At 46.0% G+C, this 24076-nt stretch overlaps 2 protein-coding genes across 3 annotated transcripts in view; one reads left to right on the top strand and one right to left on the bottom strand.

The window, feature by feature from the left end:
- trdmt1 (tRNA aspartic acid methyltransferase 1) overlaps nt 1-10471 on the bottom strand; it is a 15705-nt gene extending 5234 nt beyond the window's left edge. Inside the window, exons 1-5 of one of the 2 annotated variants that reach the window (XM_056434809.1) lie at nt 10444-10471; nt 2234-2343; nt 2048-2124; nt 1632-1703; nt 1424-1489 (exon numbers count right to left, since the gene is read on the bottom strand). In XM_056434809.1, the coding sequence (XP_056290784.1) occupies nt 1424-1489; nt 1632-1703; nt 2048-2085 (176 nt within the window). In that variant the 5' untranslated portion in view covers nt 2086-2124; nt 2234-2343; nt 10444-10471. Of the gene's footprint in view, nt 1-1423; nt 1490-1631; nt 1704-2047; nt 2125-2233; nt 2344-4730; nt 4844-10443 lie in introns of those variants that run through there. The other variant, XM_056434808.1, reaches the window with a different exon arrangement.
- rsu1 (Ras suppressor protein 1) lies at nt 5572-24076 on the top strand. Its single transcript, XM_056434810.1, has 9 exons — nt 5572-5676; nt 5783-5908; nt 7285-7335; nt 9964-10084; nt 10912-11030; nt 11794-11876; nt 12976-13090; nt 13437-13569; nt 22617-24076. The coding sequence occupies exons 2-9, from the start codon at nt 5800-5802 to the stop codon at nt 22717-22719; spliced, it is 834 nt and encodes a 277-aa protein (XP_056290785.1). The 5' UTR covers nt 5572-5676; nt 5783-5799; the 3' UTR covers nt 22720-24076.

Genomic DNA, 24076 nt, shown 5'->3' with positions numbered 1-24076 from the left:
CTCGTGGTCCCTAGAGTCCTAAAAAGTAGGATGGGAGCCAGAGCCTTCAGGTATCAAGCTCCTCCTCTTATGGAACCAGCTCCACCTTCAGTCCTGGAGGCAGACTCAGTCACCTCATGGAGACTGAAGACTTTCCTCTTGATGGTCTGATAGTCAGAGCTGAACCAGGTTCACCTGGTCCAGACCTAGAGATGCTGCTAGAGGCTGAGAGGCTGAGGGGGACGCTTAGGATACACTGAGCACCTCTCTCCTCTAGGATACACTGAGCTCCTATCTCCTCTAGGATACACTGAGCACCTCTCTCCTCTAGGATACACTGAGCACCTCTCTCCTCTAGGATACACTGAGCACCTCTCTCCTCTAGGATACACTGAGCTCCTATCTCCTCTAGGATACACTGAGCACCTCTCTCCTCTAGGATACACTGAGCACCTCTCCTCTAGGATACACTGAGCTCCTATCTCCTCTAGGATACACTGAGCACCTCTCTCCTCTAGGATACACTGAGCACCTCTCCCCAGGATACACTGAGCACCTCCTCCTAGGATACACTGAGCACCTCTCTCCTCTAGGATACACTGAGCACCTCTCTCCTCGAGGATACACTGAGCTCCTCTCTCCTCTAGGATACACTGAGCTCCTTTCTCCTCTAGGATACGCTGAGCACCTCTCTCCTCTAGGATACACTGAGCACCTCTCCTCTAGGATACACTGAGCACCTCTCTCCTCTAGGATACACTGAGCACCTCTCTCCTCTAGGATACACTGAGCTCCTATCTCCTCTAGGATACACTGAGCACCTCTCTCCTCGAGGATACACTGAGCACCTCTCTCCTCGAGGATACACTGAGCTCCTCTCTCCTCTAGGATACACTGAGCTCCTTTCTCCTCTAGGATACGCTGAGCACCTCTCTCCTCTAGGATACACTGAGCACCTCTCTCCTCTAGGATACACTGAGCACCTCTCTCCTCTAGGATACACTGAGCTCCTATCTCCTCTAGGATACACTGAGCACCTCTCTCCTCTAGGATACACTGAGCACCTCTCTCCTCTAGGATACACTGAGCTCCTCTCTCCTCTAGGATACACTGAGCACCTCTCCTCTAGGATACATTGAGCACCTCTCCTCTAGGATACACTGATCTCCTCTCTCCTCTAGGATACACTGAGCTCCTATCTCCTCTAGGATACACTGATCTCCTCTCTCCTCTAGGATACACTGAGCTCCTATCTCCTCTAGGATACACTGAGCTCCTCTCTCCTCTAGGATACACTGAGCTCCTCTCTCCTCTAGGATACACTGAGCACCTCTCTCCTCTAGGATACACTGAGCACCTCTCTCCTCTCCTCTCTCCTTATGGATGTTTTAGGATACACATTGTCCTCAACTCCTCCCCCTCCTGATACCTGCCGACGTGTTACCTGGCCGAGGAGCTCTCGAAGCCCTTCACGTTCTCCAGCAGGATGAAGCGAGGCGGCCTGCTCAACCTGAACTCGCCGAAACACGCACAAACATCAAAGGTGGATACCAAGAAATACACGTAAAACATTAATTATTGCACTTTTCTTGATTTCTCTTCAGACATTTGCTGAGTCAGAGAACTAAAAGCTGATCGTGGAGGTGAACCACCTTGGCAGGAGGTCTAGGATGTAGAGGAAACTCTTGGTTCTGGGGTCAGCGATGTCGCCCTTAAGTCCTATCCTCCACGAGGAAAAACAAAAAAATAGTTGAAATTGATAAAAAGACATTAAATAGAGAGATTTTGATTATCTATTACTTCTTTATATCTAACAATCCTTTAGAATTAGAGGGCTAGTATTGTTCCGATACGATATTTAATAATGTATTGTTACATTTGTTTGTTTTTTAGACGTTATGGTTGAATAAAATATTGAATTATTAACCAGAATCAGAAATTATTCGATAATAATCTTTAAATGAGTAATTAAATGAAATGAGTTCATAGTGCAGCCCGGTTTAATCCCTTTACATTGTGAGTCCTGATATAATATGAAACATTCTCCTCACACTGATATGAGAGCTACCTGGTGAACGGCTGACAGGGCGGGCTCATCAGGATCATGTCAAACGGTAACTTGTTGAACACGTCGAGTGTTATGCCCTAAAAATAGAAAGAAGATTACAAAATAAAAAACAAAACAAACAAATATTGAAGGTTACAGCATTGTTGTCGGCCCCGCCCCCTTCAGGCCCCGCCCCCTGCCACCCACCTCAATGGTCTTGTTCCAGAGGGGGGTATCGGGGAAATTGTGCTTGTAGATCTGATTGGCCGTCGTGTTGATGTCGACGGCCGCCACCACCGTGGCAGGAATCCCACTTCCTGGAGGAAGACGACAAATTAAAGACTTCCTCAAAACAGCAGAAACGTTGCAGCTGATGCACGACGCGCCACAGACCTCACGCGTGACTACAGACCCCACGCGTGACCACAGACCTCACGCGTGACCACAGACCACACGCGTGACCAGACCACACGCGTGACCACAGACCCCACAGGTGACCACAGACCACACGCGTGACCACAGACCACACGCGTGACCACAGACCCCACAGGTGACCACAGACCACACGCGTGACCACAGACCACACGCGTGACCACAGACCCCACACGTGACCACAGACCCCACGCGTGACCAGACACCATGCGTGACCACAGACCACACGCGTGACCAGACACCATGCGTGACCACAGACCACACAGGTGACCACAGACCCCACAGGTGACCACAGACCCCACAGGTGACCACAGACCACACGCGTGACCACAGACCCCACGCGTGACCACAGACCCCACGTGTGACGACAGACCCCACACGTGACCACAGACCACATGTGACCACACGCGTGACCACAGACCACCACGCGTGACCACAGACCACATGTGACCACAGACCACACGCGTGACCACAGACCACACGCGTGACCACAGACCACACGCGTGACCACAGACCACACGCGTGACCACAGACCCCACGCGTGACCACAGACCCCACGCGTGACCACAGACCACACAGGTGACCACAGACCACACGCGTGACCAGACACCACGCGTGACCACAGACCCCACGCGTGACCACAGACCCCACAGGTGACCACAGACCACACGCGTGACCACAGACCCCACGCGTGACCACAGACCACACCACGCGTGACCACAGACCAGACCACAGGTGACCACAGACCCCACGCGTGACCACAGACCCCACGCGTGACCACAGACCCCACGCGTGACCACAGACCCCACGCGTGACCACAGACCCCACGCGTGACCACAGACCCCACACGCGTGACCACAGACCACACGCGTGACCACAGACCCCACGCGTGACCACAGACCACACGCGTGACCACAGACCACACGCGTGACCACAGACCACACGCGTGACCACAGACCACACGTGTGACCACAGACACCACGCGTGACCACAGACCACATGTGACCACAGACCACATGTGACCACAGACCACATGTGACCACAGACCACATGTGACCACAGACCACATGTGACCACAGACCTCACGCGTGACCACAGACCACACGCGTGACCACAGACCCCACGCGTGACCACAGACCACACGCGTGACCACAGACCACATGTGACCACAGACCACACGCGTGACCACAGACCACACGCGTGACCACAGACCACACAGGTGACCACAGACCACACGCGTGACCAGACACCATGCGTGACCACAGACCACAGGTGTGACCACAGACCCCACGCGTGACCACAGACCACATGTGAGACCACAGACCACATGTGACCCCACTCGTGACCACAGACTACACGCGTGACCAGACCACACGCGTGACCAGACACCATGCGTGACCAGACACCATGCGTGACCAGACCACACGCGTGACCACAGACCACACAGGTGACCACAGACCACACGCGTGACCACAGACCACACGCGTGACCACAGACCACACGGGTGACCACAGACCACACGCGTGACCACAGACCACACAGGTGACCACAGACCACAGGTGTGACCACAGACCCCACGCGTGACCACAGACCACACAGGTGACCACAGACCACACGCGTGACCACAGACCACACGCGTGACCACAGACCCCACGCGTGACCACAGACCCCACGTGTGACGACAGACCCCACACGTGACCACAGACCACAGGTGTGACCACAGACCACACAGGTGACCACAGACCACACGCGTGACCACAGACCCCACGCGTGACCACAGACCACATGTGACCACAGACCACACGCGTGACCACAGACCACACGCGTGACTACAGACCACACGCGTGACCACAGACCACACGCATGACCACAGACCCCACGCATGACCACAGACCACACGCGTGACCACAGACCACACGCGTGACCACAGACCACATGCGTGACCACAGACTACACGGTGCACCCTCGCCTCCTCAGTCCATCCCCTAGTTTTAATTAGAGACATCCTCACTTCACACACTAAAGACCACTAAGCATCCTCACTTCAGACACTAAAGACATTTTCAACGATATACCGCTGTGGATTATGGGTAATGTTGTACGACTTCCGGTCTGACTCTACTACGGGAGAGCACACAGTCCGGTAGCGGCTCCGTGTGGCTCTGATGTTATGTAGATTTGGCCAAAAACAACGTGGCGGAACTTTTTCTCGATCTTCAACTGATTCTTGTAATTAAATAACAGTATTGTGCTCCAGTCCCGGCGTACCGACCCTTCAAGGCGTAATGCATGCCTCCTATCCCGCTGTAGAGCTCGAGCACCCGCAGAGGCTCCATGCTTCACAACAGCGGTCCTTCTTCGTGACGTATTTGGAGTTTGTCACACAACGAGATGGCGCATTACCGCCACCAAGTGGTAGGTTACGGGATTACAAGCCACACGGTTTTGACTGGAGTCCCAATTTGCTACACGGGAAAGAAAAAGAAAAACACTACGAGGACGTGCATCCATTCCAGTTTGTATTGTTTGTGAGATGATTTATATTGCTCCTCTGTAAAAGTAGATCTTTTTTTTTTAGATGCTGGAATTTGGCCTTCCTAAATCTCCTGAAAAATTACATCTCAATTGGGACTATGGATTATGCACCCAGTTATCAACCGAACAAAAACAGCAGCAATATACTTTCACGCTTATAATGACTATAATGTTAATTGTGTTTGTGAGTGAAATTATAGATGATGACTGAAGTCGCATAATAGTTTGTGGTTACCACTAATATAAACACATGTCAGTGTACCACAATACACAAGCACTACACATTAGTAATATCTCCTTGTCTGTGTGGTTTGGAAGTGGTTTTCTGACAGTGTTTAAGATGAAGGCTCATTCAGTTTTAAAGCTTCTCTCATATTTGGGGCTTATATTTTTAATTTTTAGAAAAGCCTTAATTGGGAATGTTTTGCACAAAAAACTATTAAAAGAACAATACATAGGCTTTTGTTATTCATCATCTAGCAAAAGAATGCCCCGAAGTAAGAGTTTTTGGGACTCTTGATTCTGTTCGGGGGTGTGGCTGAACGGCCGAACCAAACCGGAAGTATCCTATTAAGGCATGGAGGCTCTAACATAAAGTTCCGGTAAGGGCGGCTGCTCGAAGTGAAGTCTCTATCTGGAATTAAATAACTAATAAAAGGGGTTTCCTCCTCTTTTTACAACCGGTAAGACCTCTCAGTGTTTTCCAGGGTTTAGGACTGTCGCCATCAAAATGTTACAATGGATCCAAAGAAAGGCGACAACTAACCGCTAACTCTCTGCTTCTCTTAGGCGTTTTCACAACAAACATGTCCAAGTCTTTGAAGAAGATCGTGGAGGAGAGTCGGGACAAGAACATCCCGGAGGTGGATATGTGCGACAGGGGCATCTCCAACATGCTGGACATCCCCGGACTGTGTAAGAGAACGGGCTCCGTTACAACACCGAACTGTATGAAGGGTGACAACGTACCGGTGTTACGGTTTAAAACGCGACCGTGTTAACTGGTGACTTTCAGCCGGACGCGGCTGTTGGTGTCGTAGATACAGACAGCTGTCGAACATAGGAGAGAACACGTAACTAGCTGCCGTTTTGAATGCCGCGTTGTTACATTTTTATAATGCATAATAATATATATGTAATATATATATATATTTATATATTATTAATTATATGAGAGTGGTTGACACTTCATTACAAAATGTATACCAAGCGGCATTCACGAGGACAGCTATACGTAAAACTCGCCAGTTAACGGGGTCTCCTGTTAAACCGTAATAAGTGTAACGGTTTAAAACGCGACCGTGTTAACTGGCGACTTTCAGCCGGACGCGGCCGTTTGTGTCAGACAGCAGTTGAACATGGGAGAGAACACGTAACTAGCTGCCCTTTTAAATGCCGCGTTGTAAAATGTGTATAATGTATAATAATACATATATTATTAATTATATGACAGGGGTTGACACTTAATTACAAAATGTATACCAAGCGGCATTCACGAGAACAGCTATACGAGAAAACTCGCCAGTTAACGGGGTCTCCAGTTAAACCGTAAAAAGTGTAACGGTTTAAAAAGCGACCGTGTTAACTGGGGACTTTGAACCAACGCGACCGTTGGTGTCGTATTTACAGACAGCTGTTGAAAATAGGAAGATTAACCCTCCTTGAATGCCCCGTTGTGTAATATGTATGGTATATATTAGTATGTATATTAGAGGGGTTGACACTTTATTGCCAAATTAAAACGAGCGGCATTCACGAGGACAGCTGTAGGAGAAAAGTCTCCAGTTAACAGGGTCGCCTGTTAAACCGTAACACTCGCCGTTAGTCTAGCTTAATTTAGTTTAGGCTTCAGGTCGGCTGAAGATAACAATCCATGATTGTAATGAAACATACTAATGAATTAGTGTACTCACCTTTTTATTATGACCTATTTGTTTTATTAATATATATATATATATAAATACATTTTCCACACAATCATACACATACACTAGTGTGCCATATTGAACATATATGTCCCAAAACACATATTACACTAATTAAATCACAGTAAGTGCATGATGTTATGTTTATAATTATTCTGACTTCTACACACATTCAACATGAAGAACTCAAATTGGTCCTGGTCTTTTGAAAACCAACCTGCTCACACATGTGGCTATGTTACATAAAACAATAGATCAAACTTTACTGCCAGAATATTATTCATTGCAGCCTTAATTCAGATATTGCAGGCGTAAACCAACGGTTGTGTTGGTTGCTGTGTTGACTTGATGTTCCATGTGTTTCAGTCACGCTGTCCAACATCACTCAGCTGGTCCTCAGCCACAACAAGCTCACAGGTAAGCAGGTCCCTCCGCCCAGATAGAATATAACCACTCAGAATATTGAGCAATTAAAAAAAGAACAAAGTCTGCATGCTTCATTTTCACAACCGGTTTGTTCCCGTGGTAGACGACTTCATTTATTATAGACGTTTTAGACCTTAAATATCACTGTTAATAGAATATACACTTTTATTAATCCCCAAGGGGAAATTAGTTCTCTGCATTTAACCCATCCTTAGTTATTAAGGAGCAGTGGGCTGCAGTGAAGCGCCCGGGAAGCAACTGGGGGTTCAGTGCCTTGCTCAAGGACACTTCGACTTGCAACTAATGGGGAGAGCGGGTATCGAACCCACAACCTCGCGGTTGCAGGACGACCCCCTTACCCCACTGAGCTAAAGCCGCCCCAAATAGTGGTTTCCATCCAAAAGGCATTACAGTCTGGATTTAATGAGATTATAGAGCCCAAATTATTTAGCGTTTCACTTCAGAAATTATTATGAATTACTGCAAATGAAGGTACCATGCCATTGTTTTTGGTTGCTTTGCTTGTTTTGACTGTAAATCATGTCTAATGTTACTTAATGGCTATTCTCAAACATAATATAAAAAAAAATTCTATGGAAACTGGTTGGCACCATAGGTATTAAGTCAAGTGTAGCTGCACACTTTAATGTTGTTATAATACATTAATATCAATACAAACAAAGCAGATGAGATCACATCTAGGCAGGTTTGGACCAGTGGAGTTAACCAACTGGTTAAAATCAGGGCTTTTTTCATGAAAAGTGCTTTCAAGTTATATTATACAGACTTATTATCTTATTATGTTCAGTCCTTTAGAATGCCGTTTCAATAATCGAGCTCCTGAGTTAAACGGATCATATCTTTCTGTGTCTATATAATTAATATTTATGTGGCAGCGTCTCAGCTGTATAACCAGGTGTCAGGTGTGTGTGTCTGCGCTGTAATGAGTGTTAGGTCGCCCTGATGGGAGGTGGTGGCTCCTCCCATCAGGTGTGAACGGCTGAATGATGACATGTAGTGTTAAAGAGCTTTGAGTGGTCGGAATACGGAAAAAAAAGTGCGACAAAACGTACTTATATAAGAGAACTTTGGAACACATCGTGATGGCGTGAGAATTGACTTAAGATATATTTTTACTCTGCAGAGCTTGAACGCACCCTGCAAGTCAACACGGCCGTAACGATAGCCAATCAGCTGCGAGCTGGTCGCTGAGGCCGAGCAGAATTATGAGAGGCATTTTAACGTGTTGACTGTTTTATTTAAAGTCCCTCACAGCTGAGTGATTACCTTCGCATTGAAAATGCAGAAGGTAATGTTTTGATCGCCATTTATTTGTATGCGTGTTACTCGCATAACTCAAAAAGTATTAAACCGAATCGCATGAAATTTAGTGGGATGATTGGTTATTATCCGGGGACCATTTGATTACATTTTGGGATCGATCGAGTCAAAGGTCAAGGTCATGACAAGGTCAAAATCTTCTTTTTACCATAGCACGGTCAATTTCTATCCAATTGGCATGCAACTAATGCCAACATGTTCATAATTCAATGCCCAATCTTGTGATATGCGAAGGTATGCGCTCTACCGAGTACCCGTTCTAGTTTTGAATATGTCTTATTTGAATAAGCCCTGTGGAAAAGGAAGAATGAGGACGAGACATCTGGCTCAGTGTTGGTTGCACCAGCAGAGGTCACTGCAGGCTCAGCAACACATCCTCAACCACCTGTGTTCTCACTATTCAACTCATTCATCGGTGTGAATGTGAGGTGATGGTTGTCTGTCTCTATGTGAGCCCTGGATGACCTGTGACCTGTCCAGGTGACCCCGCCTTCGCCCGATGTGAGCTGGGATCGGCTCCAGCGGTGTGGCTGGATAATCATGGAACATATAGACGTCCCTGAACCTCACATCGGAATACATGAGGAAAGAAAACGAGACTCAACTTTAAGAGTCTCGGGGATTTCCTCCTGAGCCGGTGATCCAGAGCACACACACGAGAGTCCACATGGAAGACACACACGGTACCGTTGACACTGTGCGTTGTGGGGGGGCGTTGATCAAGCTCTGGTCGGTGGCCCACAGAGGGGCCGGCTAGATGGAATAGAGTCCTCACATCCTCATTGGACCAGCGGGGCCTTTCAGAACCAGACGGTCCTCGATGAGTCCCTGGCACTGGCACCCGGGTCCAGGCATCGCCTCCCGTGGCCAACGTGGGAGAATCTGAGATGCAAATGCATTCAATACATATCGCGAAGTTGGTATTATTTCATAACTTTTAGTCTCTTTCAGCCGTTGTGTTAAATAGTTTTATTCACGTGTTCCATCTTTAATATTTAATGTGTCCGAGTGAGAAGACACGCGGTCTCAAAGCGCAACACGGCTGGGACGGGACGACGTGTGGAGGTCTGGATTGAGCTGCTGAAGGTGTGTGTGACGGTGTGTGTGAAGGTGTGAACGGGCTCGTGGTGACGGGACTCCAGCTGAGGCCGTCGATTAGTGAGCTGCTCGTTCTATGAGTGACTTACTGACTCCGTTATTAAAAGGTGTATACACACCACGTGTGTGTGACACGCCTGTCATTGTGTCTCCGTGTGTGTGTGTGCGTGTGTTTTCCAGTTGTGCCCGCCAACATCGCTGAGCTGAAGAACCTGGAGGTTCTGAACATGTTCAACAACCAGATAGAGGAGCTGCCCACGCAGATCAGCAGCCTGCAGAAGCTGAAGCACCTCAACCTCGGGTACGCACACACACACACACACACACACACACACACACACACACAACCACGCAGGTGAGTTGCCTCTTGTTTATTTACTGCTGCCCTGAGACCAGGTTTGTCTACTGTCTGATCATCCTCCGGGTTCCTTCATAACCACACACACACACACACACACACACACATTCTTCCTCAGAGACGTGTGACGCAGAGAGGGAGAGAGAAAGAGAAAGAAAGAGAGAGAGCTTGTTCAAAGGGGCGGTCCAATCGCACGTCAGCTCAAGCACAATTAATTTCCCTTTCGTCGGCCATTTCCGACATGTGCTGGTCCAATCTTTTACAAAAATTAGCATTTGTGCGTGCAACGAATGGTTCCTCACCTGTTCCTGTGTGTGTGTGTGTGTGTTGACAGCAGCGGGGGGGATTAGGTGGGAGGAGCCTCGGTGTGTATTGATCCTCAGACAAACATCATCCGGACGCCGTAAGCCTCAAACTGCGATTCAGGCCGCGCGTCCACTTTCATCCTCTGTTTGTTCTGCTGGTGTGTGTGTGTGTCTGTGTGTGTGTGTGTGTGTTTATTCATCAGTGGACATGCGACCTTGTAAGTGCTTAATCTCATTTGTCAAAACACACATTCTAATGGGAATGGAGTCCGCCTCCCCGTGACCTGTCGATTGCCGACGCACACAGACGCACACGTGTGCATAAGCTCCGCCCCCTCTTGCATCATCACATCCGAGCCTCTGATTGAAGGATGACCCCCCGTTCACCGCTGATGTGGGGGTGGTGATCGCTACCGAGGTGTTTACGTGACGTAGCGCTAATGAAGGTGTGTGTGTGTGTGACAGGATGAACCGTCTGAGCGGCCTGCCGAGAGGATTTGGGTCGCTGCCGGCTCTGGAGGTTCTGGACCTGACCTACAACAACCTGAACCAGGCCTCGCTGCCCGGGAACTTCTTCTACCTCAGTGAGGCTCCAGCTCGTTTCATTTATTTTTGATCTCACAAATTACACAATATGCTGAGAGCTTTACGGTCTGAACACGTGAGAGGACTGGCCTACGAGACGTGGAGTCACTGAGACTCTGTGGAGCAAGCAGAGTTAGTGATGTGGGATGGAGAGATGAGAATTCATCCATAAGGAGAGAGAGAGAGAGAGAGAGAGAGAGAGAGGAGAGGAGAGAGGTGCTCAGTGTATCCTAAGTGTCCCCCAGCAGCCTATCAGCCTATAGCAGCATCTCTAGGTGAACCTGGTCCCTCACACACACACACACATATAAACACACACACTTTCACACACACACACACACACGCTTTACACACACACACAATCACACACGCAGAAATGCTCACACACACACAGTCACACACATACACACAGAGTCTCACACACACACACAGTCACTGTCACACACAGTCACACACACACACACTGTCAAATACACACAGTCACACACATATGCACTCATACACACACTCTCAAATACACACAGTCACACGCATACACACAGTCACACACATACTCACTCTCACACACACAAGAAGTTGTGAAAGACAAGTAATTACAGCCGGCGGCTCTGATGTCCTCAACCAATCGATGTATTGATCCGACTCGGATGAAATGAATCCTGAGAAGTGAAACAACTTAAAGTTCTTGACTGTCGCGCCGCCGCCCGGCGCTGAGGGAGCGCTTTGTGTGTGAGCGCCGCCTGACGGTGTCTTGTGTTGCAGCCACCCTGCGAGGTCTCTACCTGAGTGACAACGACTTCGAGGCGCTGCCCGCTGAGATCGGGAAGCTGAGCAAGCTCCAGATCGTGAGTTCAGGTGGAGTCTGTTGGTGGTGAAGAGGAGAGAAGCTTCTGGTTCCACGGCTCATGAAACGTGTCGGTGGAGCAACACAAACACAAGTCTTCAACTCTGTTTATTCGTTGGGCCTGAAAATCCTAAATTATTGTCAGAGGGCTTTTCAATCTGAACGGCATCAAGAAAACCAGGAAGAACCCTCAGACAAATTCACTGGTTTTACACACACACGCCCATATATATATATGTATATATATATATATGTAATAAATGTGTTCTTCTTTAAATAAAATTATATATATTTTCTTTTTATATATTTCTATGTATCCATATATATAAATATATGGATGCATATATATATATGGATCCATATATATATATGTGTGTGTATATATATATATATACACACATATATATTTATATGTGTGTGTAGATCTAAATATACGTACACATTCCAGTCCTGCTTTCTCCCAGAAAGCTTGTTGTTGTTGTTGTTGCTCCTCGTTGTCGTAGCGTCGGTCCATCAGCGGTCATGTGACGTGGCGTTGAGCCTCGTCCAGAGCGTGTGAGGTCGGCCATGTTCACACTCTCCCGTCAGAAAATGGACGTTTGTCACCGACCTGGCCGGCCGTGCTCCTCTCCCCTCCTCTCCTCTCCTCCTCTCCTCCCTCCTCCTCTCCTCCTCTCCGCTTCCTGACTCCAGACATCCAAAGTTCTCTGGCGGGAATTAAAAATGAAAACGCTTCTAGGCTTAATCGTCTGCTTTCTGGTAAAGACACGGCGCCAGAGTTCAAACCCAACCACCGAGTTTAACTTGAGTCTAGTTTGACTTTAGTTTAATTAAACTTGAGTCTAGTTTGACTTGAGTCTAGTTTAACTTGAGTCTAGTTTAACTTGAGTCTAGCTTTACTTGAGTCTAGCTTTACTTGAGTATTTTAGGACACAAGCTGTACGCTCCAGGACAGTTTGGTTATTATGTCTGTATCAATAAGTCACTGAATATGAAATAATGCAGACATGTCCAGTGACTTGAGTACACACTACAGCTGGTAGTGTGTGTGTGTGTGTGTGTGTGTGTTAAATGTGTGTGTTCTGTCTCCTCGTGTCCAGCTGAGTCTCAGGGACAACGATCTCATCTCGTTGCCCAAGGAGATCGGGGACCTGGCTCAACTCAAAGAGCTCCACATCCAGGGCAACCGGCTGACGGTCCTCCCCCCTGAGCTAGGTACACACACACACACACACGCACACTCACACTCTTGACAGCTACCTAATATCTAATAAAGGTTGAAGAACACACTTTCAGAGGCTACAGTCTGCTTGTCAAAAAATAAATAAAGAACCTGTAAGTTTCTAATATATATGTATATATTATAGTCTCATAAGGTTTAAAGGTTTCTGTCACATACTCTATAACGTGTGGAGGTGACTCTAGAGAGGGGGCCGTAACGATAATTATTCTTTAATTACAACTAATAGAACCATGGCCAGCATGTCTTCAGGTGTGAGTGTTGTTCACACATGAACAGGTTCTTCTGTGTGTGTGTGTGTGTGTGTGTGTGTGTGTGCAGGTAATCTGGATCTGACGGGTCCCAAGCAGGTGTTCAAAGCAGAGAACAACCCCTGGGTCACTCCCATCGCAGACCAGTTCCAGCTGGGCGTCTCCCACGTGTTTGAATACGTCCGCTCAGAGACCTACAAGTAGTAAGCAGCTCACGCCCTGAACGCCGGCCTCCTGCCTCTCCTGCTCGTTCCATTCATACACACGTGTGTGTGTGTGTGTGTGTGTGTGTTACATCTTTCAATACATGAGCCCTTCAGACACACAGTGAGTAATATGTGTGTCTGACCTCCACTCAGATACATGAGCGCTGCACAGACAGACTGCGCTGCTGTTGCACTCAGTGACCTCCCAAACTCCTCTTCTCTGTTCTGTGGGGGGGGGGGGGGGGTGAGAGTCAAGTTTAACTTGTGTAGTTTGGCTTGAGTCTAGTTTAACTTTAGTCTAGTTTAACTTATTCAGCCTTCTCCTCGGCCGTGGAGAAACCGACTTGACGAGTTTAACCCTCAGCCTCATTTAACCTTCAGAGGATGGCATGAACACACATCAGGATCATTGAGCATCTACATGAGACTCTAAGGAACGACGAGTTCTCCTCTCCTCAGGACCGATGCTTGTTGACCCCTAACCAGCCAGACCTCCTCAGGGTCCAGGGCTCAGGAGACGTGGTCTACACGAGGAGTAGACCTCCTCAGGGCTCAGGTGGTCTACAGGAGGAGACCTCCTCAGGACTCAGGTGGTCTACAGGAGGAGACCTCCTCAGGACTCAGGTGGTCTACAGGAGGAGACCTCCTCAGGACTCAGGTGGTCTACAGGAGGAGCAGACCTCCTCAGGACTCAGGTGGTCTACAGGAGGAGACCTCCTCAGGGCTCAGGTGGTCTACAGGAGGAGACCTCCTCAGGGCTCAGGTGGTCTACAGGAGGAGACCTCCTCAGGACTCAGGTGGTCTACAGGAGGAGCAGACCTCCTCAGGACTCAGGTGGTCTACAGGAGGAGCAGACCTCCTCAGGGCTCAGGTGGTCTACAGGAGGAGAACTCCTCAGGTCTCAGGTGGTCTACAGGAGGAGCAGACCTCCTCAGGACTCAGGTGGTCTACAGGAGGAGACCTCCTCAGGTCTCAGGTGGTCTACACGAGGAGCACCACAACCTTTAGGCCCTCGTCCTAAAACCCAATCAATACGACGACCTTTCCACATGAAGGACAACAAAGGAGAACAGATAAACCGGGCTGTAATAAATGGTCTGACCCAAATACATATCGGCCTCCCCTCCTCCCAGCCATTATAACGTGACCCTCACTGTGATGCGTTCAGGGTCACATTTCATCCCCGTCACTTCAAATCCCCTTTGTCTCTGCCTCGTGATGTTTAGGGATCGGCGCGGAAGTATTTTATTTTGAAACTAGCTTCATCTGTGTAAATAAATATATTTAAAGCCGATTGAGATGTGGCTCAGGTTGAGAACAGCCGGGCCGACATCGCCTGAAGATTTGAGACGCAGCTCTTCACGGTTATGTCAAATAGTGTGTATAAAAATACACTATTTCATAGATTATACTGCATTCATAGAGGTGCACGAGGAACAATGAGGATCCGCCCGGCCTCACGCTTTCCTATTTTTAGTCCGTTATGGCGGACACGATGCCCCCGAAGTCTGTGAGAGTGAGAGAGACGTATGAAGGAGTGAAAGAGAAACACACACACACACACACACACACATGCAGATGGCTAGCTGCAGCCTTTCCTCTCAGGCAGGTGTTGAGTCTGTGTGTCTTCACAGCTTCATTCACACCTGCCTAAATGTCCTTCATCTTCCAGCCCTGTGAACAAACACTCACTCACACACTCACTCACTCACACACTCACACAAGCTCACACATCTGTTTGCACCTCCAGTCACCGTCTTCATTTGACGGATCGTATCCTGACTGAAAGCGATGCTCTTGTATTTTCATTCGTGGAGGACGTGTTTGTTGCCGCACAGTTTAAGTTTTATTTACAGCGGAGAGAATAATGTGAGGAAGACTGTGGAGGAAAAACCCTCTAAAGGACGTGATGAAGGCTTCAGTCTGGCGCGTGTGTCCTCAGGGGGTCCTTTGACAGCTGGTGTCAAATGTGTTATAGAAATCAGGCGTCTGGCTTCTCCTCCTGGACATTAGACGATCCTGTGTTTTATATGACGCTCCGGATCCCTCTGACCGGCTCCTTTACATTCTTAGTGGACGGCGGGACCTTAAAATAAGAGCGTTGTCATCAGAAACATGGCGGCCGGGTGTGTCCTCCAATCAGCAAGATGACAAGATGTCCTAATAACCATATAACCCAGAGTGAAATCCCCTAAAGCGAGCGTTGCCCTTTTAACCGTAAAACCAAAATGATTCAGATTTTAAGAAAGTTTCCAAGAGAACATTTAAAGCGACGCATCCATTAAAGGAAAGGTGGCATCACGGAGCTTTTTAATGAGACGGCCTCCCCTGACATTCAAGCTCAGCTGCCACATTTAGCAATTTTTTAATAGATTAAAAGACGCCCTGACGATGACGGTCAGTGATTCATAAGAATGGTTCCAGACATTGTGGCCTTTGTGATACTGAGACCTCGACCTCATTTACTGTAGAGCGCTCAGCTCATCCTGTTTGGTGGTTCAGGATTCTCTCGCCCGACTAGGTGTGCTTCATTCGAGCCTTAGAGGGGGCGTGGCTTATCTCTGTGAGTCTAGCTTTACTTGAGTCTAGTTTGACTCGAGTCTAGCTTTACTTGAGTCTAGATTGACTTAAGTCTAGTGTTACTTGAGTCTATTTTAACTTGAGTCTAGTTTGACTCAAGTCTAGTGTTACTTGAGTCTAGCTTTACTTAATTCTAGCTTTACTTGAGTCTGGTTTGACTCAAGTCTAGCTTTACTTGAGTCTAGCTTTACTCGAGTCTAGCTTTACTTGAGTCTAGTTTGACTCGAGTCAAGCTTTACTTAAGTCTAGCTTTACTTGAGTCTAGCTTTACTCGAGTCTATCTTTTACTTGAGTCTAAGGTTTCTTGAGTCTAGCTTTACTTGAGTCTAGTTTGACTTAAGTCTAGTGTTACTTGAGTCTAGCTTTACTTGAGTCTAGCTTTACTCGAGTCTAGTGTTACTTGAGTCTAGTTTGACTTAAGTCTAGTGTTACTTGAGTCTAGCTTTACTCGAGTCTATCTTTTACTTGAGTCTAAGGTTTCTTGAGTCTAGCTTTACTTGAGTCTAGTGTTACTTGAGTCTAGTTTGACTTAAGTCTAGTGTTACTTGAGTCTAGTTTGACTTAAGTCTAGTGTTACTTGAGTCTAGCTTGACTTGAGTCGAGTTTGACTCGAGTTTAGTGTTACTTGAGTCTAGTTTGACTTAAGTTTAGTGTTACTTGAGTCTATTTTAACTTGAGTCTAGTTTGATTGGAATTAATGACCTACGTGGTAAAAGAGAGAGTTTTTTCTCGGATGACGATCCAACTTTTCCCGATCGTGCCGAGTCATAAAGCTTTTAGACGGCAAAAGTAATCGTAGGACTATTATTGCGAAGAGTTTACGAGAAATCCTATCTCCGCATCAACGGATCCTTCCCAGCGGCTCCAGAGAAGGCCGGTCTACCGAGACGTCTCCCAGGCTTTATCCACTGGACGCGCCCTTTCTTTGGGTTACATCATCCTCACGCCAGCACAGTGGCCTCAGCTCGTCGTCGTCCTCGGTCCCTCCTTCCTCCGGTGACTCTCATTATATTCACGCCTTTTTAGGGCCGGCTGTAGCTCAGTGGGGTAAGATGGCCGTCCTGCAACCACAAGGTTGTGGGTTCGATCCCCGCTCTCCCCATTAGTTGCAAGTCGAAGTGTCCTTGAGCATGGCACTGAACCCCCAGTTGCTTCACTGCAGCCCACTGCTCCTTAATAACTAAGGATGGGTTAAATGCAGAGAACTAATTTCCCCTTGGGGATTAATAAAAGTGTATATTATTATTATTAATGCCCGTTGGCTCCAGGGCCCCGCGGCGAGGAGGTCCTCCAGTTGGACCTCTCGTCTCCTCCCACCGGTCTCGGCTCGGCTCTGGAACAGCTGCAGAGGAGCTGGTCTCATTTATTAAACACCCGAGATTTTTAGACCCTAAAAACCAGCGAATACGGCGTTTGTTTGGGAGCCCGCTGCAGTGGAAGATTCCCTCTGTCAATCTGGGAAAAGGAGGAATGAAGTCTCCGAATCGAAGTTGCCTTAATCGGTTTTATTCCTTGCCGGGAGGAAAGTTCTGACGCAGCTTCTCAGGGAACGAGATCCAACGAAGTAGAAGTCACAGCCTTCTTCATACAACATGAGGTTTACAAATGTTGGGATTTTTTTTGCGTGAGTAGATCCCACGAGCAAAGTCAACGTAAGATACGAGATTTCTTCGCCCGGCGGCGTGAATGACGCGAATTGGGCGTTGCAAATATTCGCCTCAAGTTCAAATATTTGGATGGATGGATAGATGGATGGGTGGATGGTCAGATGGTTGGATGGTTATAGAGCTGGTTGAGTGACGGAAGTTGTTTCTTCTTTTTTGCGATCAAATGTTTTTATTTAGCATAATCACACAGGATGGCGGAACACCAACACATGGTGCCCTTTCAAATTACAAACAATATGCTGAGACCAAAGGAGTCTCTCAGAACCATAAAGCAGAGAGGAAAGAGGGGGGGGGGACATAAATATACACACAACACAAGAGACAGACAGACAGACAAATAACATTGATAGGGACCACGGACATGTTCAATTAGAAGTAAGGGGCGATAGCACACATCTACAGCATATTTTTCAAAGAGTCAGCAATGTTGACCCAAGTGTCCAAAGTCTTTTCTGATGCTCCATTGATGCGAGCTGTAGAGATCTCCATATATACAACATCCAAAAAGGAAAGCATCCATGTTCGAACAGACAAGTCATGAGGTGGTTTCCAACGGGTTGCAATCGTTCTCTTAGCAGCTGTAAGTCCAGCAAATGCAACACGCATTTGGATTTTAGAAAGCTGAAAGTCTGAATCAAAAACATTTAGAATCAAAACACTGAGTGACAGGCACAGGAACATTAATCAAGACAGATAACTTGCATGCAATATTGTTCCAAAACTGACAAACAGGGGAGCAATCCCAGAACATGTGAAGATATGTACCTTGAGTGTTTAGTGGGCAGAAAGTGCATAAAGGACTGGTAATTATTTTCATGTGATGCATTTTCACAGGGGTGAGATACGTCCTATGAATGACATTGTAGTGAATTTGCTGATGGTCTGGATTGCGTGATACTTCTGAGATGTTAGACCATACATCATGCCAGTCAAAACCAGTGACCAGGTCTGGACCCTCTCCATAGGAAGGCTGAGGCGGCCAGGTGTCACCAGAAACTGATAGAGCTTAGATACCATACCGCTGGTTTTTGCCTGCATTGTAAATAATTTCCGGATAGGATGGATGGGCAAAGCTCCCTGCCAGGGGACACCATATGCCTTGAGTGCTGATCTTAATTGAAGGTAAAAGAAAAATGAGGAACGTGGTAGACTGAATGCATTTTGTAAGTCAGTAAAAGATAACAAGCCAGTCTCGTTAAAAATGTCTACGGAAGTTGTTTTTCAATGAGTAATTGATTACAGATTTCTTTTAAAAGTCACATTTGAGGACAATTCACCCAACATATAGCTCCTGCTGACCCTCCAGGTCCAAGTCATTTCAGCCAGGACCTCTTGAGACAACGAAAACTTGTATTCCCATGAGCAGTACTTTACTTCTGTTGTATTTGGGTCTGTCGGCTGATGTGAGCTGAGCTAACGGCTCAGTGGTCTGGCACCCCTCGGCGAGCAGTGAAGGAACGACGTGAGCGTGTTGGTAACATCGTGTGAACGTACGTGTTCATTCATTTATTATTTCAAAATACATTTCAAATGATTCTTTCATCCTCGATGGGTATCCGCCCCCCGGACCCACATGTGTGACCCCCGTGTGGGGGAGACAGAAGGACGTGCTGCCGTCGTGGAAGACGTCAACAAAAGTTTCTACGCGTTGTTGATTTGCAATAATATTGTTTAATGCGCCGCAATAATGCAAACGCGCTGCTCCGGAGGCACGAGCGGACCGTATCCAGACACGAAGGCGAGAGTCCTTATCAATCACCGGAGACATATTTCAAACGCCAGCAAATAGCGATCTGCGGCCGATTGATTGTTACGTCCATACCTGCCTCGTTGCCCGAGATGGAAACGCGTCAGAGCCGAACTATCGGAATGTTCTCCTCCTGGTTCTGGATCGGATTGATTCATATGCGTTGTTGTTGCTGATGTTACCTCCTGAGAGAGTCTAAAGTCTGCCATGTTCTACTCGTGGCTTTAACGTGTGTTAGTCCAGTGTTCGATTAGTGCGCGAGCGCCCCCTAGTGGGTCGCAAGCAAATTTCAGTTTTTGCACCCGCGGGCCGCGAGACCGCATTAAGTTATCGTTTGGTGACGCCAGAGATATGAATGTTATACATGAGACGCTCTGACAGTACAGCCTCCCACCACTTAGTGGCGGTAGTGCGTCAGTCGGTTTGTTTTACAAGCTCCAATAAGCAGAAGACAGGCGGCCGACCGCGAGCCCGGAGCCGACGTTATGGAGACGTTTTTTAAATGAAAAAATGGAGATATAAAAGTACAATTCCGACTTCACTAAGTAGGGCTTTGTTATCGGAGGTGACGTGTGTGTGTGTGTGTGAGTGAACTCTACCAACGCTGCACTGAAGCCTCAAAGCTGAAGCAACATCTGGAGACCAAATATCAGTTTGTGGGAAAGCCGCTGGGATTTTTCAAGAGAAAGTCAAATGGGCTCCAGAAGCAGAAAAGTTCCTTTGTGTCACGGACGGGCAACTCCAGCACACACACACACATATATATATACACATATATTTATTTTTTTGTTTAGTTATATTATAGAATATTTATATATATTATGATGTAAATATATATATCGATTATAATGTAAATATATATATATTATAGAATATTTATATATAGATTATAATGTAAATATATATATATTATAGAATATATATATGTGTACCAAGTTAGAGATTATCTGTGTAATTAATGCTCTCATATCTAGGTGCACACGTCCCTCAGAACTGGCGAGTCAGCAGGAAGTGTAACGAACGAATGATGAGAGCCGAGCCGCCATTGGCTAAAAGACCGCGCTTTTGGTCATGAATCTTAATTAGGATATTTCCTTCTCCTCTGCTCCTTCCCTCTCCTCTTCCTCCACTTCATGGTTCTGGCTGTGGAAGCGGCTCTGGTGACCGAGTGAGGAAGCCGGATCAATAACCTTTGGCCTCCCTTCGCATTTATCACACATGCACACTCACATGTACATCTCTCTTTCACTTTAGTTGCTCTCACACACACACACACACAGGGGAAAAAATACCAACTTTCCATCTCTCTACACACTGGGAGATTAATTAATCCGTGAGGAATAGAGCTCCATGAAGACATGATCGGGAATCTGAATCCATTCCCCTCTCTGCTCTGCTTTTAATTGGCCCTAACAGTTCATCACCAGAGACACACACACACAGATACACACACACACACACAGAGACACGGACACACACAGAGACACGGACACACACACAGACAGAGACACGGACACACACACGGACACACACAGAGACACGGGGACACACACACACAGACACACACAGAGACACGGACAAACACACACACACACGGACACACACAGATACACACACACAGACACATTGGTTGATATATTCTCCTCCCCTCTTCTCATTGGTTGATATATTTTTCTCCCCTCTTCTCATTGGTTGATATATTTTTCTCCCCTCTTCTCATTGGTTGATATATTCTTCTCCTTTATGACACTCTGTCATTCCTCTCCTCCACTGACCTCATCCATCAACGCTGGGAAAAAAACCCCACAATGACGCCGGCGGCAGCAGCTCGTTATGCCGGCGCTCGTTGACTCGATGAATAATATCGCTTTCCTTAAAAAGCAGCGTTCTCAGTGAGGTCACGAGCGCCTCGGAACGCTTCTGAAGCGGGAACGGGAAGCGTCTCCTTCCTGGACATCGGAAACAATAAAATACTAAATAAATAATAAAATACTAGTGTTCAAAAAAATAATAAAATACTAGTGTGTTCAAAAAATAATGAAATACTAGTGTGTAGAAGAAAAAAAAATTTAATAATAAAATACTAGTGTGTAGAAAAAAATAAAATACTAAATAAATAATAAAATACGAGTGTGTAGAAAGTCACATCGTCACGGACGTGTTCCGACATTTCCCAGTTTTAAGTAAACTTGTTATGAACCGCGGCCGAGCGTGAATACAGTCAGAGGAAAAACCCCGAGACACGATTAACAGGCTGGAGGAGGAAAGCGCAAAGGGATGGAGCTGAAGGGAAGGAGCTGAAGGAAAGGAGCTGAAGGAAACGAGCTGAAGGGAAGGAGCTCAAGGGTAGGAGCTGAAGGAAACGAGCTGAAGGAATCGAGCTGAAGGGAAGGAGCTGAAGTGTTTTCCAGTCCAATGATCTCTCTTTCTGCTGAACTAGAGACGCCCACAGGGGAGAAGAAGTGACAGACATGTCCACTTGTCCACCATTCAGCATTAATGGACACGTATCCGTGACCCTCAGTGGAGGTCGACAGCCACACCAACTCAATCCCACAGTTCTGTGGGTCCATTGTTGATGACCATATATATATAAATATACATATTTATTTTTATATATATATTTATTCATACATTTATTTAGATATGTATGTTCTAAAATAAATATATATTTATTCATACATTTATTTAGATATATATGTACTAAAAAATATATTTATATATATATTTATTCATACATTTATTTAGATAAGTATGTACTAAAATATATATGTATTCATACATTTATTTAGATATTTATTTAGATATATATGTACTAAAAAAATATATATATTTATATATATATCTTTATATATATAAATAATATTTATATAAATACATATATGAATATATATATCAAGTCAAAGTTAGTTTTTCTAATGTCTAATGTACGTCAATGACAACACAACATGCTTCTTTACTTTGTTTATCTGGCAGAGATCGCCTAAAACCTCCTCTCACGTTTCCTTCTCTCTCTCTCTCTCTCTCCCCTCCCCCTCTTCCTCCTCCAGTCTCTATGGCAGACACATGCAGGCCAACCCGGAGCCTCCGAAGAAGAGCAACGACAAGACGAAGAAGATCAGCCGCAAGCCGCTGGCTGCCAAGAACAAATGAAGAGGAGACGAAGAGGAACGCTCACCCCGCTCGAACAAATCACTGCATGTGCCTTTCTATTTGTTTTTACTGTAATATAATAAACATTTTTGTATTTCATTTAAATGTATTGATCCCGTTTCTCCATAAGTCGTGAGACATATAGTTTAGACTTTATTCCACTGGAGTACAGATGGATGTTTTTATGTTTATTTTTTTGGTGCTACTTACTTTCAGTGCTTACACACATTATGTAACTATTATAAACACTTCAATAACCACTCAGAATGTATTAATATAAGACGCCAAAGACACACGTCAACATCTTAAACAGGTTCTCATGGGGCAGCGTTATTAATCATCATTAATTAATGCTGATTCATCTGGAAGTATGAACCCTCATGACGAAGCGTCCTTCATTCTGACTGGATGGCACTTTTTTGCTGATTCGGCATCTTTCACCCGATTGTTGTTTTGAACACTTTCTGTTGATCTGTAACATTCACATGTCAAAAGACTCACGCTCGTCATGAATCGCTGTATTTAACTTTTTTCTACTTCTACTGAAATATTAATGCTTTTTTTAAGTGAACAAACTTCTCGTTGAACGGGGTTCGTCATGGAATTTTAAAAATTGTGATTTTCCAGGCCTGAAAATATCCAAAAGTTTTGGAAAAGTCATGTTTATTTCCACCGTTTGATTAAAAGAATAACATTTATATACATATGTATTATTTAAATCAAACTATTACGGTAATGAAGGTCTGGAGATGTGGTTTAGAGTCCTGGTTGAACTTCTACTTCTTTAAGTAGTGAAATGCACTCGAGCTTTGGGACTCGTCATGTTCGGTTCCTTCATGTTTCAGCTCTGCATTTTATTTCACGTTTCAGTTTTCAAACACATTTTCTATCACAAAAGCTTCTTTTTTTTGTATTATTTTTATTTTTTACTCTTTACGACAGACTTAAAACACGTTTGCAGGTTATTTTGGTAACTTTCTGACGGTTCTTCACTCAGTTTGTTTGTATTCTCTGAATCGTGAATATTACACCCTCGCCCTGTCTCATTTTCTGACTATCTCTCTATTTTTGTATCCCCCTCTCTCTATCTCTAAATTAACAGAATATAATATGTGTGTAAAGAAAGTAGAGAAAAGAGCTGCATGACATCACAGCATATTGTTTCATAAGTTATGACTCGTATCTGTCGGCTCAGTCTCGCCTGCAGTGACCCGTTGACTCACCTGAGACTCGCCGCTCCTTCTCTCTCAAAGCGTTTCCACGTGTCCGTCACATTTCACCGCTGAGCTCATCACCGGCCAAACACAAACTCAAAGTATCATCTCCAGAATACTTCAAATAAAACGATCCCAACACA

The sequence above is a fragment of the Pseudoliparis swirei genome, chromosome 16, assembly GCF_029220125.1.
Source record: "Pseudoliparis swirei isolate HS2019 ecotype Mariana Trench chromosome 16, NWPU_hadal_v1, whole genome shotgun sequence".
NCBI classification, from domain to species: domain Eukaryota; kingdom Metazoa; phylum Chordata; class Actinopteri; order Perciformes; family Liparidae; genus Pseudoliparis; species Pseudoliparis swirei.
This window is presented reverse-complemented; position numbering and strand designations above follow the sequence as displayed.